At 36.3% G+C, this 17099-nt stretch overlaps 1 protein-coding gene and 1 long non-coding RNA gene across 2 annotated transcripts in view; one reads left to right on the top strand and one right to left on the bottom strand.

Moving 5' to 3' along the window:
* The window catches only part of LOC134793947 (uncharacterized), a 129290-nt gene that overhangs the window by 20790 nt on the left and 91401 nt on the right, over positions 1-17099 (top strand). The window lies entirely within an intron of this gene.
* LOC134798423 (O-acyltransferase like protein-like) lies at positions 1863-16157 on the bottom strand. Its single transcript, XM_063770856.1, has 13 exons — positions 16044-16157; positions 15274-15334; positions 14671-14935; positions 7499-7687; positions 7069-7145; positions 6623-6822; positions 5305-5419; positions 4660-4874; positions 4117-4301; positions 3825-3945; positions 3460-3631; positions 2597-2739; positions 1863-2026 (listed from the first exon to the last, which is right to left on the bottom strand). The coding sequence occupies exons 1-13, from the start codon at positions 16155-16157 to the stop codon at positions 1886-1888; spliced, it is 1998 nt and encodes a 665-aa protein (XP_063626926.1). The 3' UTR covers positions 1863-1885.

The raw sequence follows: 17099 nt of genomic DNA, 5'->3' as shown, positions 1-17099 counted from the left end.
AGTTTTAAGATGAGAGCGTAACTTCAATTGTATGGCGGTGGCTAGGTTCGCGTGACTCTTAAATACCTAGGTGGTTAGAATTTCTTAAGTATGTAAGTAACTAAGATACATATGTTACCTGAATGTCCTCCTACAAGCGCAGCTACAGGAGTCCCTTTTGGGATCCCTCCTCGGGTATGATTGGGCCGTCAGGGTGGAACAGCTTCCACGTATGGTCACCATCTGTTATGCAGCTCCAGGAGACACTATGGAGGGCGGCAGTGGCGCAGGTGCAGGCGGACAAGGGGGAGATGTAGGCGACGCTTACGAAGTCGCAGGCAAAAGCTACTTAAAACTATTTCACAACATCATGATAGTAGTGATGGTCTAGTTTAAGTCAGCATATATAGAACTGACAACAATATAATAATTTAAAAAATATTATATTTCGAATTTTGGAATAATTTTCTTCAAAAAATCGGGAATCGAATTTGACGTCTGACGCAGTGCCTATTAACGTTTGACAATTCAGTTGCGCCACCTAGCTCCTCGGCTGTCAAACACGGGGTCGTAAACCATTCTATTCAACTCTATATCTCTTTACAGTCATTAAATATGTTTACAGTACCTACATATGGTGCTACTATACCGCCCTAGGGCGCGATTAAGGACAATACTGCCTATCGTCGGCTGAGAATACGTTTGTGCCATATCCATTTTTGAGAAAATCGTTTTTTAATGATTCCTAAAATGCCAAAAAATATGCTATAATTGACACTAATCGGTTTTTGAAAAAAAAAAAAAAAACATTTTTGAAAAATGTTGTGCCATATCCGCTATTTACAATAGGATAATTACACTCTGTCAACCGAAAATTATCACAACTTTTGTGTCATGTCATACATTATACGTTTAACATTTACTCATCAAAACGGATATGGCAAAAATAAAAATGCTTTTATTTCATGATTACCTACCACTATACTCACAATATATGTTTGGTACTATAAATAGTAAACATATATTCCTAAATGATATATACGTTCAATATTTCCTAAATGTAAAACTTTCCGAAAAAATTTTTTTTGCTTCTTTTCGCTCTCCTGTAAACCATGTAAGTGGCGTATGGCACAAACGTATTCTCACCCGACGCTATGTTAAAAATTTAAAGGGCCATATGTACTGCAAAACGTTGTACAATACACGTGGGAAAAGGTAATTCGCAACTCGTGTCGATTTAAAACACTCCCTTCGGTCGTGTCAATTTATCGCTACTCGTTCCTACTTTTCACACTTGTATCGTAATGTACTATTAGGTAAGTACCTACTAAAAAAAGTTTTTATGACAGACCTGGTTGACAAAATATCAAAGTAAGTAAGATTACAAAAAACCCACAAGTAAAATTTCATGACAAGAGTGAGCAAAACGAAAAAAATTATATCATAATATCACTTATATTATTTTATCGTCTGAAGATTCTAATCCGGAGTTTCCTGTTTTTAGGCTGGTTTTTTCGCAGGCGCAGGAGCGATTACTAGAAACAGATAAAATTTGATTAATTAGGTTACTGATTAGGTGTACCGATTTAGGTATACTGATTATAATAATAGAATATCAACCGTACTTTGATTAAAAATGATAACGTAATTTTCCTTTTGGTATAATTATGTAGGTAAGGAAGCATTAACAATTGAGATAGATAAAAATTGAGAACAGTCCATTTTTAGGGGGGCAGTCGATTTAATAGAAAATTTAAAGTTAATAGGTAATTTCAGCCCTAGAGCTTAACATTGCACATCCATAAATCATATTACTGATTGGACACCTGATTTGTTGTTGTAGTTTTTAATTTGTAAGACTAATCGCGTGGGCAAAGTTATCCCTTTGGGCCAAAGTTACTCGAATTTACGGTACCTTCAATTGATAGGGGTGATACTTACCCGCCATCAGCCTCCGGATAAGCGTAGAGAAGGGCGCGTCCACAAGCACGCACATAACTACCGCCACGATTACCGCGTACGCCACATCACTCGCGAGGTTTATAAACTGCCATCATAAACAAATTATGTAGCAAAATGCATGAGTTACCTAATCTACGAAAATACCCAAATGTATTATTGGTGTGCCTATATAGCATTTGAAAAGTTTCCTCGGTTTCCCCAGGATCATACTATCCAGATTTGATGACAACGCGACAAAAAACTAACTCACCCCATTTAAACAAAAACATAGAAATAGAATGAATAGAATAGAATGTCCGAATCAATCCATTCGTCTTCGATAAATCGTGAAACTCGGTAAAAACTCTTACTAAAAATTGACATCTGATCAGCCGAAACAGTCAATTTATCAATCAAAAATCAAAATCAAAAATATACTTTATTCATGTAGGCCTAGCAACAAGCTCTTATGAATCGTAATTAATCTTAATCTAATTATCAGAGCAATTTATTGATGTTAATATTATTCCATAATAAAATTGGATTATTATACATATCAAATTTAACACTAAGAATTTCACAAAAGGATCGTCAAACATTAAAAAGATTGTATAAAAAAATACTAGTCTAGAATTTTATGTATATGTGTGATTCTTTTTAGTATTATTGTACTTACAACGCCTTCGAAGTTGAAGTAAATGGGCATGATGTTGGCGCCAACCATGATGAACTGCATTGGGAGGTGGAAGATGTACATTGCGTATGAGATTCGGGCTACAAACTTCCAAAGATTGATGGAAAGGAACCAGTTGATCGGACCTGTGTAAAAATATCCGTGTTTTAAATAAAATAAAATAATCATTTATTTCAAGCATAATAGAACCCATATATGTGTATGTGTTACAATGTTATGTACCTATATATGTAAGCTCATTTTCATACATTTGAAATTAAAGTATGATGCGTTAATGTCTAAAGTCCGTAACAAAAACTATACGTAACGTACGTAAGTAATACAAAAGTATGGTACCTAAGCAATATAAAAGCCCAAGAAATACTACAACACTCGATTGCCACCAGAATGGCGCCTTTTGCGCTGTAAAAATGTACAACTTTCACTGTAGTTTCTGACTTTTGACTTGCTATGATGTGTTTGGTCCCATATATGTAGTTATTTGATCCCCATACAAATAGGATTAATAAAAAAAGTGTTTGAGCCCAACCTTGTAGTTGAGATAAGATTACAAAACTTGGCGTATTTTGTCAACATACCAAGTGTAACAAAATGAGGGGGTGCCGGTTCTTCTAGAGTCAGACCAAGAAAAGTCTGCAGCGGATTTGATAGCCCACGCAGTGCATGTGTATTTTTAAACGTCAATCTTCTATGAAATTATGACGTAAAAATAACACTTACACTGCGTGGGCTAACAAATCCGCTGCAGAGTTTTCTTGGTCCGACTCTAGCTAGAGTTTGAATTTTTCCCATACAAACGTGAACCACCCTAATGTTCGTAATGCTAACATAGTGGAAAAATATACCTGCGTATCCGTTGACACATGCGACAATGAGCCAGCCGAGCGAGACAGCCCAAGCAGGCCGTACCAGTGCTATGTTGAAATTGATGGCTAATTGGCTCCATTCGGGGTGGTCGTGGTACATGCAGTACCCTGACAGTACTATAGCCAATGTGTGTCCGAAGCAAACCAACCACTGCAAAATGAGATTAGTTAGAAATTAGTCCAGTACGAAGGCCTTATTATTTTCGTATTTGTAGGTTTTCAGCCGCTAAATTGCATGGCTTTATGAATTCATTCATTTATGTGTCAATGCAATTTCGAAGCTCGCTGCACACGGCTGAATTAATATATGGGATACTTGCTGGTAAAAATATTCTAGAACTTACCCAAGGCATTACAATCTTCTTATTTCTTGAAACGTGCAGCACGTATCCGCACAGCATGCCGATTATGAATACCGGTGACCGTGCAAGGGTGTTACGATAGAAGTATACTGAGTAACGATCGCTGTGAAGAAAATATTTAAAAAATAAGGAAGGGATTTTAAAAATAATTCAGTACTTTGAATAATTTCTAAAAATGTTTTTACATTCTTGTTGAACCTTAAGAATATTCGATGAAACTAATTTCAAGTCACAATTGTAAAATCGAGGAATAATACAAGCTGATGTTAATTACTCTAGTTGGTCTCCATTGAAGTTCATCAGGAAGCTATAGACAGTGACGAAGGTGAGAGAGCCCAGGATTGCGGCAGCGAGCCCGGCCCAGGCGGAGCGGCGGCTGCCAAGTACCCAGAACAGAAGCAGCGGTGACAGGATGTGCAGCTGCACGTCCACTGACAGGTACCATGAGTGGGCCACGCACTGGAAATACCACAAAATTATTGGTCTTCTTTTTTTGATACCCCATTATACAGAAAAGAAGAAGCGCTCACGATGCCTAGCACCGCTCCGAACGATTCATCGGCTCATGAGCTATCATTTTCTTGTCGACATTTAGTTCCTTGTAACATACATAAGATTCTTGGAACATTTTTGTATCAAATTTCCCATATTCTTGATTCTTTGTAAATGTTTCCCTCGCTCAGCTCAGATATCCACTCATGGGCATTCTCTCATAAATGTCTATGACGACGATGCTGCCTTCATACAAGAGCAGGGTCTGCGATCTTGACAGATCGTCGGTCCACCTTAATAATAAGTAGTATCGAAAAGGATATACCATTGCTCGAGGGTTGACCAGGTTCTGTATATGCAGCAGTGCCGACCACCAATGGTCGCGGCACTTCTGTGTCTCCCACGCGACGCGGTTCCAACGTTCGCCGTCGGACACCTGGTGAAACACGGATGCTTGGAGCAACACCGCGGCTGCCAGCAACGGGAACATGCGCAGGAGTCGGTGAAGGTAGAATAGGTGCAGGCTTTTTATTAGTTGCACTGAAATAAATCAATAGTTTACACTAAGTCTACGCTTTAATATCGTAAACACGGTTAGCCTTTAAGGTAGAATTTGGGATATTACCCATTCGAAAAAAAATCTTTAAAATAAGAAAATACGAGTTTTAAGTAATGAAGTAGTGTAAAGTACCTAAGGCAAGTAGTGTTGGTAGTAAATATACTTTTATAATTGATTATTGGGCAATTTTACCTCTTAATTAAGGCTAAAGTGACTGTAATCATAATTTTAACATTAGGGCAATGCACAAATTATTATTAATGTATATTTAATTTTACATATTGATGTATTTAGGTGTAAAACATGATAGACTTTTTTAAAGATAAATATGCTATTCGAAATCATCAAAGAGAAAGGCTAGAAGTGAAAAAGTGCTATATTATATACATATGTTATACATAATATACTTACTAGGCTTCATTTTATTGGCTGCTGTGTAAACTAGCAGGAGACCACTGAGCGCAAAGAACGAGTCAACGCTCAAGTTTGCAGCCAAAATGTAAAATGCTCTTAAATTTGTTGACCACTGAAACAAAATTATTACATTTTTTATGAAGGAAATGTAAATGACATAAACCCCTGTTACATTTTAGGTGACTAATACTGTACTTTACACAACCATGAAATTCTAGAGTTCGACCAAGAAAAGTCTGCAGTGATTTTGATGGCACACGCAGTGCAAATGTTATTTTAAATGTCAAACTTCTATGAAATTATGATGTATAAAAAAAACTTGCACTTCGTGTGCTATCGGGATCGACTTTTCTTGGTGTAACTCTACAGTATAAGTATAAGTAAGTATAAGTATTTATTTGCAAAGAATAAGTAGGTACAATAGTGTCTTAGGTGGTAAGTGACAATTGGTTGCTTATTCTGCTATTTGTGCTATTTCCAAAAATCTTAAAACTACTACAAATCTGGCTGTATATCTTCAAAGAGGAAATCTTTTACACTGTAATAGCTTTTATCAGTCAATAGCTTCATCAATTTATTTCTAAATTTATGTACAGGTAGTTCTCTTAACGTTTTTGGTAGCTTGTTAAAAAGTTTCATGGACATAACAAAACAGTGATTAGAATATAGTGCTGTCCTGGGAACACATACAGTGTGGAAAGATAAGTCGGGCCCTGGAGGGAAACTACCTTAAATCCTTAAGCTGGCTCATTTTACTTAAAGGAGACATTCCTTTATTTTTAAAACGATACAAAACTGCATTCAAATATATTTCTTTTTTTCTTCAATTTGTCTTGTCTAAAAAAATCTTGAGTACTAAATATTAAATTTTATGGATATTTTGTACGACAGACGAGTGTAAGATTTAATGTTTCTTGGAGAAATGTTATCATTAACATTAACTGTCTCGACTAGTACAATAAAATTGCAAGTGCTTATTTTTTGAAATTTTTAGTCGGTTCGAGTCCCGGGCGAGGCAAGCGAGTTTTAGAAAATTTGAATGCAGTTTTGTTTCTTTTTAAAAATAAAGAAATGTCTCCTTTAAGTAAAATGAGCCAACTTAAGGATTTAAGGTAGTTTCCCTCCAGGGCCCGACTTATCTTTCCACACTGTATATTATTTTGCTGATAAATTCTTCACATTAAATGACGACTTTGTAATTGCTTTGGTATATAATTTGATTATTGGGTGTTACTCGTATTTAATATGTGGACACAGTTATCCCCAGGACTTAAGTAACCCCGGCTTAGAAAAACTATTGGACCCATAAACTTACTTCAAGCAAATCAAAATAGTTGCTTAAATACGTGTTGAGATGGGCAAGGAACGAGTGTCCTGTGATGACCCAGAGGATGGAGAGGGCTCGGATGCCGTCGAGGCAGTCAAGCGCGCCGGGCTTGCTGGCGAGCGTCAGCAGGCGGTCTGTGTTGCCGTATACTGAGAAACAGCTTCGTAGCTCATCAGGTTTTGTGGTGGCTAAAACATGTTATCGCTGTATTATAACAAAAAAACTTTCGATTAGCGCTTACATATTTTAGATGACTGCACACAACTCTTTTCAATAGGTAATCATTATTTATAAATTTCATAAAATCCAAATCATAAAAAATAAAAATAAAACTACATGCCTCGTTATTGAAGTTTACATATTATATACGAGTGGGCAATGTTACCCTCTTGGGCTAAAGTATCCCGTATTTACAGTGCTCATAGGCAAGTTACCTTTCTTTATAAATATGTGGTTTAGCTCATATGCCGTGCTTGCCAAAGTCAAACATCCGATGATAGAAAATATCACACTGTAAAATAATAAATTTATTTAAATGTATTCACACTCAAACTCGGACTGAAATGTTACGAGTATATATACATATTTACATAGATTCATAGAGATTTCTGTTTGAATTTTTGAGCAATAACAAGTATCTTTTAGACTCAGCGGTTGACTAGTGAACTTAAATAGATCTTAACTTCTTTTTTTTCTTTCTTTTCTTAAGCTCTGCCTCACCAAACATAAACGCCGTAACAGTCATTTTAATTTGAAACATATTGCACGTGTCTAAAAAAACTGTTTAATGGGTTTTTTCATGGCCATTATGCGTGGTGCAGTTGTGCAATAAATATTTCAAGAAATAATAATAATGAAGCTTACAGAGCAGTAATATCAGCTCCGGAGTGAGGCTTGTCACCTGGCAAACGACAGAACTGTTCAGTGTAGTTGAACTGCACATTATAGTTGCTGTCCAACGCGTCTAAGACATCGGCCACTTTACAGGAGCGCGGTATGCAGACGGCGAGTGTTAACGATGGAGCCCCATTGATTATATCAATGACAGACGTTCTGAAAAATATCAAACTAATAAATCCTTTGTAACGTAGTTACCAATGTGGTCAAATAAACTGCCATAAAATGGTCCTACTTTGCTCCAATGTCAGGATCTGTGTAAGATGTCCCCAATATTTATTAATGTTTGCTTCAAATTAAGTAAAATATGAATATTTTATAATCTAATATTAAGATATTATGTAACATATTATTTTTATCGGTGAATCAACGTTATGATATAATTTATTATATGTCTCAAGCAATTTAATAAGGAGCAAAAGATACGATTTTTTTGGGGAATATGTAGTCTACAACATAGAGGTGCAAAGTTACCCTATTTTTTTTTTAAATTAATTTCGAAGTCGACCAACCCTCCATACACAGGCCAAAAACTTTTCGCGTCAATTTTGTTTTCTCCTAATTTTAAACGGATCCCCGCTAATTTTGTTACACCTTGGATATATGCCTACATATTTTTGTTCACCTATGTACTTACCTATATACGTATAATATTTGAATATGTTTAATTGTGTTTTATTTATCAACAAGACTGCACGATAAAAAATAGCTCTTAACTTAAAATAACGGCCTTATAAATAAAAAAAACCTCCTCCAAGCCACTGCCGATGAGTTGTCATTTTAATATGTCAAAAGTTAAATTATTTTAAGGAGTTGGAGCATAATTACTCACCCCTGTGAGCAAAGTAGGACCATTTTACGGTGCTGGTGTTTTATCACGGGGCAATGTTGCCCCTAGATTAGGCTAAAGTTTACGGAAGGGTATTTCAGAGACATAGCCGTGGTGGAGTATCTAGGTAGAGTAATCTCGGGTTTCGAGCAGTTTACACTTGGACGTAGTTAAAGGAAAAGGATTCAATCCACAAAATTACCAAAACATGAGTTAAGTATACCAGAGAGGTCTCTATGGTGTCTATTTTCATTTAGCAAAAAGAGACCCAGCTAGTTTACACTGCGTTTTCATATTTTAATCAACATGGGATACCATCCCACATGTAGGACGGGTTAAAATATATATTCGCTAATAAGTATCCATTTCTCTTGGAACCTTTAGTTTTATTCGATCAATTACGGAACTGCTCCACATTTATTTTCTCGAAAGAAATCCAACCTGCTTGGATCATTTTTAAGAAAATGTAATTCACACCAATATTAATATTAATACTATCTATACATATAATAAAGCTGAAGAGGGTCGAAAGTCTGTACATGGAAGATATTCGAAAAAAATTTGGCTGGGGATACTTAGAATCGATACAAGAACACGTTCCAACAGTTTTTAGAATTTTTGTCTGTTTGTCTGTCTATCTGTTTATCTGTTTGTCTGTTTATTTGAACGCGCATCACGTGAAAACGGCTGAACGGATTTTGATGAAAACTTTACTAATCTGTCGAGAAAATACCCGGCCGGGTTATAGGCTATAAAAATTCAACCCCTAAAAGGGGGGGTAGCCACAACACTCGATTGACTTAAGTTTGCCCCTGAATCTTATGGCGCTACTTAGGAAAGAGGGGCAAACTTTTTCGCGCCTGGTTGGGACTAAAAGTAAAAATGTACAACTGTCTATCAAATTGCGTTTTTTATATCGAAAAATTTTCGCGCTCGCTTCGCTCGCGTTTTCAATTACATTCTGAGATATGATATAGGTGATATTCGGGTGGCAACTGCAGCAGCATTACGAGTACTCTGTTGCAACGTTACTGCTGCAGCACTGTCAATTTTCATGATAAAATGATGTGACTGATTTCCATACTAAAAGTAAAAAAGTACAACTGTGTATCAAATTGCGTTTTTATATCGAAACATTTTCGCGCTCGCTCCGCTCGCGTTTGCAATAACTTTCTAAGACATGATAAAGGTGATATTCGGGTGAAAACTGCAGCAGCATTACTCTGTTGCAACGTTACTGCTGCAGCACTGTCAATTTTCGTGATAACATGACGTGACTGATTTCCATACTAAAAGTAAGAGACTTGCTTTCGGGCTTGCGGCCAGCCGATTTTATCGACATATGTTACCGATTTTATAGCGAATTTTGCTCTCTTGCACGGCAGATCTGTCGGCCAAGGCGAGTTGCTCCTAAGCCGCGATCCTGAGACCTAACTGTCTCACTGTGTCTGTGTGTGTAACTGTCTGTTAGGTCTCAGGGGCCCCGTGAAAGCCGAAAACTAAAAGCATCCTATCAAGTAGCGCTTTCGAGTGAAGCCAAAGAGCGAGCAGTAGAAGAGTCGTGATTACATGCATAGATTCAATTTCAAGCCACTCTTTTGCAGTTCGGCGTGAGGTCTTATGCGAGGCCTTCTGCCTTACGGCAAAGTTGATCTTCTGCCTTAATTACACTTGGGCGTGGATCCAAATCCAAGCTTTCCTCTTTCGCAGCTGGGCCTTCTGCCTTGCTCACATTTCGCCAATTCAATTCACTTGGTCAATTCCAAGCTCTGCTTTCTTGCATCTTTTCTGTATGAAAACAACCTCGCTGAGACCCTTAAATATCGAGCCCTATGCGAAGCTAGGCTGATAGAAAACTGTCCCATCCCTTCTCTGTTTGAAATCCTGGATTCGCGCCTGGTTGGGACTAAAAGTAAAAATGTACAATTGCGTTTTTTATATCGAAATATTTTCGCGTTCGCTTCGCTCGCGTTTTGAATTACATTCTAAGATATGATAAAGGTGATGTTCGGGTGGCAACTGCAGCAGCATTACGAGTACTCTGTTGAAACGTTACTGCTGCAGCACTGTCAATTTTCGTGATAACATGACGTGACTGATTTCCAGACTAAAAGTAAAAATGTACAACTGTCTATCAAATTGCGTTTTTATATCGAAAAATTTTCGCGCTCGCTTCGCTCGCGTTTTCAATAACATTCTAAGTTATGTTTTGATAAAGGTGATATTCGGGTGGCGACTCACTGCAGCATTACTCTGTTGCAACGTGACAACGTGACTGTCAATTTTCGTGATAAAATGATGTGACTGATTCCATACTCAGCTGTAATGCGGCAATGAACGTCACTCAATTTACCAAAAAAATTCAATATAATCTTGATGATCCTAGGGAGAGGGGGCACCATGGTCTAGAAATGCTTAGGGCATCAAAATATCTTAATCCGGCACTGGTCGTTTGCGGAGTCAAACGATTTGGGACTCGCATTTTATACGTATTACTTACCATGCCTTCCCGAAAAAAATCGAATGATTCGCGAAAGTCTCGCAACGCATTGAGGTTACAAGGCGCACGTAGTCGACCTCAGGAGTCTAGGAAGAAGACCACGGTGAGTGGCGCTCTAACCAGACAGGCCGCTTTGCTTTCGCTCGCGCGCCTATACCTTACTGTATCGTCCGATATACACCTACTACTCTGTCGTTTAAATCACGTGTAAAATTTGAATAATTGCGAAAAAAACTATTGATTATGGAGTGTAGTTTTATTTAGTGGTACCTAATTGTAAAATATTTTATCTGGACTAAAGTCCTCTAGCATATCCATCTGTCAACTTTACTTCAAGTTCCGCCTCCAGGGGAGAGGACAGACCGAATTCCACGCGGGCGGAGCCGCGGGCACAGCTAGTCCTTAATATTATCCAATTTATTTGGATCCTTTTGAGAAACAAAATTTAATAAACTTCAATCCTTTAGATAAACAGCAAAAAGAATTCATCTCACTTGGATCACTTTGTTAAGAGCTGTTGTAAATTCTACTTTGGTGTGATACTAATGAGCAAAACGATCCATGTAGGTATTTTTTTTAACAATTATGGCCTGGATACAAGTCCTTTAAGCCAATCCATGTAGGTAGTTAAAAGGTATTTTTAAGATTCGTTTCTAAATTCTAATGGCGTTATTTTTAACTATTAGGTATGATCAAGTCATCACTGCAAATTTTTTACTGTAAGTATTGGCTTGAACCAATAGAATAGAATAGAATAGAATAGAATAGAATAGAATAGAATAAAAACACTTTATTGACAAACTGTGTACAGAAGATGACATTTATACAAGAACATTGTCCCAACAGTTACCCGACATGGGCGTGCAATGTTTACTTACATCTACCAAAGAGAATAGATAGTATAGAGGGGTTCTGGCATAGTAAATTTTGTAGTCACAGTAAATTTACTGCCATCTATCGACACACGACCAAAACTCAAAATGAAAACGTATAAAACTATAAAGAAATTAATATATATGGATAAATGATTTTATTATTTTTATATCATTTTGACCCATGTTCATTCACTGATACCTATATGTTAAAATTGTTAAATATGAAACGGTGTCGTCACCGCCATCTAGCCGAGGATAGGCCAAAGGTGTATGCGCCATCTGCCCGAGAATGACTTTTTCTTGACTTCCGAGGCACGTTTTTTCCTTAGACTTTATTCATCTTATACGGAGTTACATATGTCTTTGCATCTACTTAATACCTATATTTACATGCAAATTATGTCTTAAACTAATTAGTTAGGCACTACCTAGAACTAATAGTTAGATTTCGTGACTTAAAAGCTAGGTGTTATACAATATATTACATATCTCTATCATATTCAAAATATTCTTTAATGTTGTAAAATGCTCCCTGTATTAACTAGCCAATGTTTTAATTTATATCTAAACTGATTGCCCTCTAGACATTTAAGTTCATCGGGGAGATTATTAAATACATCTATCGCATTTATATATGTACTGTTTTTAAAAATGGAGGTTTTGACTCTAGGACGAACTAAATCATGCTTATATTGGTTACGCAAGTTACTTATTATTTCCGATTTATCCTTGGTACAATGCCTCAAGGGCCTATTTTAGATTTAAGCTAGTTATTAATTTCGTTTAGTAGTACCACTGTATATATATTGTATGTAAATAAATGTTTCCGATTTCTTAACAAAATATTCAACGTTATTCTTTACAAAACTACATAGTTCTAAAATATAAATTCCAGTTAGCGTAAGAAATTCTTTCTCCTTAAAGTAGGCTCTATGTGATAGCGATTCTTTAATATTAATATGGTAAATGGTTCGTAGACACCTCTTTTGTAGGATAAAAGTAGACTGGACATCTGTAGAATTTCCCCAGTAGATAATTCCATAGGTAAGCAACGGATAGATATTCCCATAATATGCATTTCTAGTGATTTCTTCCGAGCATGTTTCAGATAGTATAGATAAAGCGTAGCATTGACTAGATATGCTTTTATTGATTTTTTCTATATGGGATTTCCAGTTTAGATGTGGGTCAATGTTTACTCCTAAAAATCTAATGCTGTCCACAGTTTCAATGGTTACCCCCCACTTCACTAATATTTAATGTCATCGGGATTGTATTGTAACTTCTGAACTGCATAACATTTGTTTTAGTTAAATTTACATTTAGGTTTAGTTTTCCTAGCCATTCTATAACTTTCCTTAATGTGCAATTTATGTTGTTTTCTAAATTTGAGACATTTGACTTTGCATCAGAAAAAAATATTGTGACGTCATCGGCAAATAGTACGCAGAGTTCATCTACTACCTTCGGGAGCTCATTCACGTAAACCAAGAATAAAAGAGGCCCGAGAATGCTACCCTGAGGCACGCCTTTATTTACTGTCTCATATTCTGATTGATATTTTTCAATTATTTTGGAATTTTTACAATATTTTAAAATATGCAATAATTGTAAAAATGTGCAACAATACAAACCATTTTTTTTTATTGACATTACTTACAACTTTTATTTAACGGTAAACATAAAAACGACCCAACGTGGTATTAACTGTTAAATTATCATTAAAATAATAAAATAGGATTTTAAACATATGAATCGTTTTTGATCATTTACTGCAATTTATTTTTATCTTGACATAAAAATTAAAAATCAAAAAAACAAAACCATCCCTGCCATATGAATCATATTTTTTGGAAAAGGATAAGGACATATTTATTAAGAATGGCAAACCGATTCCAAATTTTGAAATGATTATCAATAATATCAATTAATAAATAATAAACCATAATAATTAAATATATTTTTAATTTGTCTCCTAAGTTAGCAAGTTATATATAGTATGTCAAACAACTTTCTCAGTAAAAAAAGGCGCGAAATTCAAATTTTCTATGGGACGATAATGCTTCGCGCCTACATTTTTTAAAATTTGCCGCTTTTTTCTACTGACGGAAATGGCTATAAAAGTCACAAACTTTGGTAATTTGTTCTCTTTTTGGTAACTTGCAACACTGTTCGTGTCATAGTGTTGCTGCGCATTGAAAAATTTACTGTGAGACAGTTTATGTTTTTTTGTTTTAATTTTGAACTCTAAATTTAAAACGGTAATAGATCATTTAAAAAAAAAAATTGCGATTATTATTAGGTTTAATACTGTTTAGCAAAACTAATTTCAATTTTTATGATTAAATAATACATAATAATCAATTCAATTGTTTTTAATAATAATATATTTATGATTTTTATTCCAATTTTAATCCTTATTGCAGAATTTAAAAAATTGCAATTTTACGAAAAGGATCCAACCCTACATTTGGTCAAATATCTCGAAAAATGTTGCATTTTGCATTAAACTGAACAATGTATGTATAAATATATAAAAGGCGATTTGGCTCATTTTTCATCCAAACACATAGTATAAAAAATATCTACCAGTATAGAGGAATACCTATTCAAACTTTAAACTGCCATAACTTTTGTTCAACTTTCTGTGGATTGGATATTTTTCCTTTAACTACGTCTACTTTAATAAATGGAATAATAGTTACCATAAACTGGAGTTACTTTGAATTGCGGGGAAACGTTGATCATGGATTATTGAGAAAAAAGGAGATGATATTTGAACGCAAGCTTATAGTAAGCTTGTATACAAGTGTGCTACGTTGGTACACGAGGCGATATTGTGCGCGCGAGCTGTAAGCGAGTTCGCAATAAGGAAGCCGATGTGTGTAATTACCAATGCACACACGTTTCATGCGTCGGTTTTCAACACACTTACCTAGAAATGTCTTCATCATTTAAAGCAAGTCCTGGCGCCGCCTTAAACGCCCTCAAATTCTCTTCACTCCATACATTTTCAAGTTCAGCCCAAGTGACGTTGCCCCCAGCCAAGATAGGTATTTGCAGGCTATGGGTCTGAATGAGGCAGTATTTGCCTCGGATGCCTTCAGGCTGGTTTATAGCGAGGCATTGGTGGTAGTTGCCCAGACTGAAGACGTTGCCTCTGAGCAAGTTTTGTGGAAATCTGAAGCTTGCGTCGTAGACTGGGAAATAATAAATTAAATATTATAGGATCTAGATACGCGGCAGCGTGTCAAGCCAAGTTCAAAAGAAAAAATAACTGGCGACGCAGCGACCGTGTGTTATATTACACGAACCATTTTGAGCCACTGTTAACCCCTGCGTAACTCAAAATCTATTAAACATAAACATATGAAATTTGGTTCATTTATTAAGACCCTCAAGGCTAACTAGAACCTCAAATTTCATGAATATAGCTCAACCGGTTGTTAAGATACAAACATCTAAAAATCGGGATTTATCTGACTGACTCACGTACCTACGTACTGACCTAATTAGTATCATCAAAAACCTAACCCACTTCCAGATGACTTAGCAAGTTGAAATTTGGCATCCAGCTTATTAATTTTGTGGTTACGAAACTGAGATAAAGAAACAGTGTATTTTTTACGATTTGTAAAATTGTCTAAACAACAGTTTGTGTTTACATACTAAGCGCCTAACGATTTTGTAATAGCAAAAATAAATTTTAGTTGTGAAATCAACTATGATGAATACTAATAATAAAATTTCCGTACAAAAAATAATGATATCCCATCAAAAACATAAATGTGAAATGAGAGCCAAGTTCAATATTAAGAATATTAAAAACATAAATGTGAAATGAGAGCCAAGTTCAATATTAAGAATATTAAACTTGGCTCTCATTTCACATTTATGTTTTTGATGGGATTATCCTTACACAAATTGACTAAGCCCCACAGTAAACTCAAAAAGGCATGTGTTGTGGGTACTTAGACAACGGTATATACCTATCTATATATATAGACAAGACAAGACAAGACAAGAATGCGCCACACCCAGCCGGGGACATGCCCGCTCCGGACCAGCCGGCATACCAGGGGACGAAATTTGTGGGGATATTTGTGGGGGGGAAATTTGTGGGGACACGCTCTGGGATGGGAAGGGATAGTTATAATCAGCCGGCTATGCAGCCTCAAGCCAATATTGGAAGGCAGGAGGGGTAGGTTATGTCGTCGAAGGAGAGCGTTGGTGACATGCTGCTCGTCGTTTCCGTTTCGGTCTTCGAGATATCTTGTATCAAGTAGGGTCGATGTCCTCTTGAGGTGCCGTTTGCTCGTCGATTCGAGGTGTTGGTTCTTCTTCGTCTGATTCGCTGTCGGTTTCGTCCAGTTGATATATTTCTCTTGCTGCTTTGTTGAATTCGCCTTTGTCGTCTGCCATGTTGATCCACTCAGAGGGATGCCTGGTGTAATACTTCATGTCCTGTGTCAGTGGGTTTTTCCAAGTGTACCTAGATTGGTCTGCCAACTATAAGTTTACTGGCTCTATAGCTATAGGCGGCTTCTAAAAGGTACGGTTTTGGCCGTCTTAGGATGTGTCCTAGGTAGCACATTCAGAGGCATTTAATCCTTTTGGTTATTGTTTTGCCGTTCAATATATCGCGAATCTTACCGGGTTGCGGCGTTGTTTCTGACATTTACTAACCGTACCCGATATATAGTTACCATCTGTTTTATTATGTTCACGCTGGCGTCCTACAGATGAAGACAATGGCAGGCAAACAACCCTTGCGTCCTATGGTCTTGGGTAATGTATCTATCGCTGTTAATGATCGTATTTTGTAGAAATACTATGAATGGTGCCAGATGTGTACTTTTTTACAAATAAATTGCGTTGGTATTCTTTAAAATAATTTATCTTGATAGGTACTGGGGAGATAGTTTCAAAGAAAAAGCCCCTTTTTTTTGAGCGGCGGATGTGGATATTTCTGGATTTCCAGGGAGCGATATGCCTTCGGGTTGTGAGTTGGTAAACTAGATAGGTACCAAAGATCGTTATTGTTGTGTGTCAGTTGATATAATATAATGTATTTTATGATCATTGGTTCTCTGGAATACAATGTTGCGGTGTAATCTTGGGGAACACCCAAATATTCCGAAATATGTTTTTCCGACTTTCATAACCTCGATTTTCATAATCACGATTTTTTATACGTCCGAAATATCGAAATCACGACTTTGAAAATCACGAAAGAAGAAAATCACGACTGCGCTATTTCCGAATACTTAAAACCCGATTGTCATATGAACGAAAGCTTAAAGTTCCGATTTTTAAAAAATCCGAATTTTTTTATTCCGAATTTGTCTATTCCGAAAAATCATT

Source organism: Cydia splendana, chromosome 1, assembly GCF_910591565.1.
Source record: "Cydia splendana chromosome 1, ilCydSple1.2, whole genome shotgun sequence".
Classification (NCBI taxonomy): Eukaryota; Metazoa; Arthropoda; class Insecta; order Lepidoptera; family Tortricidae; genus Cydia; species Cydia splendana.
This window is presented reverse-complemented; position numbering and strand designations above follow the sequence as displayed.

Coding starts and splice junctions, on each gene's coding strand:
- LOC134798423 (XM_063770856.1), bottom strand. CDS start 16,157: ATGGCAGACGACAAAGGCGAATTCAACAAAGCAGCAAGAGAAATATAT. Junction 15,335..16,043: donor CTCGAATCGACGAGCAAACG/GCACCTCAAGAG, acceptor TCTTTATCTCAG/TTTCGTAACCACAAAATTAA. Junction 4,302..4,659: donor TGGTCAACCCTCGAGCAATG/GTATATCCTTTT, acceptor TGGTATTTCCAG/TGCGTGGCCCACTCATGGTA.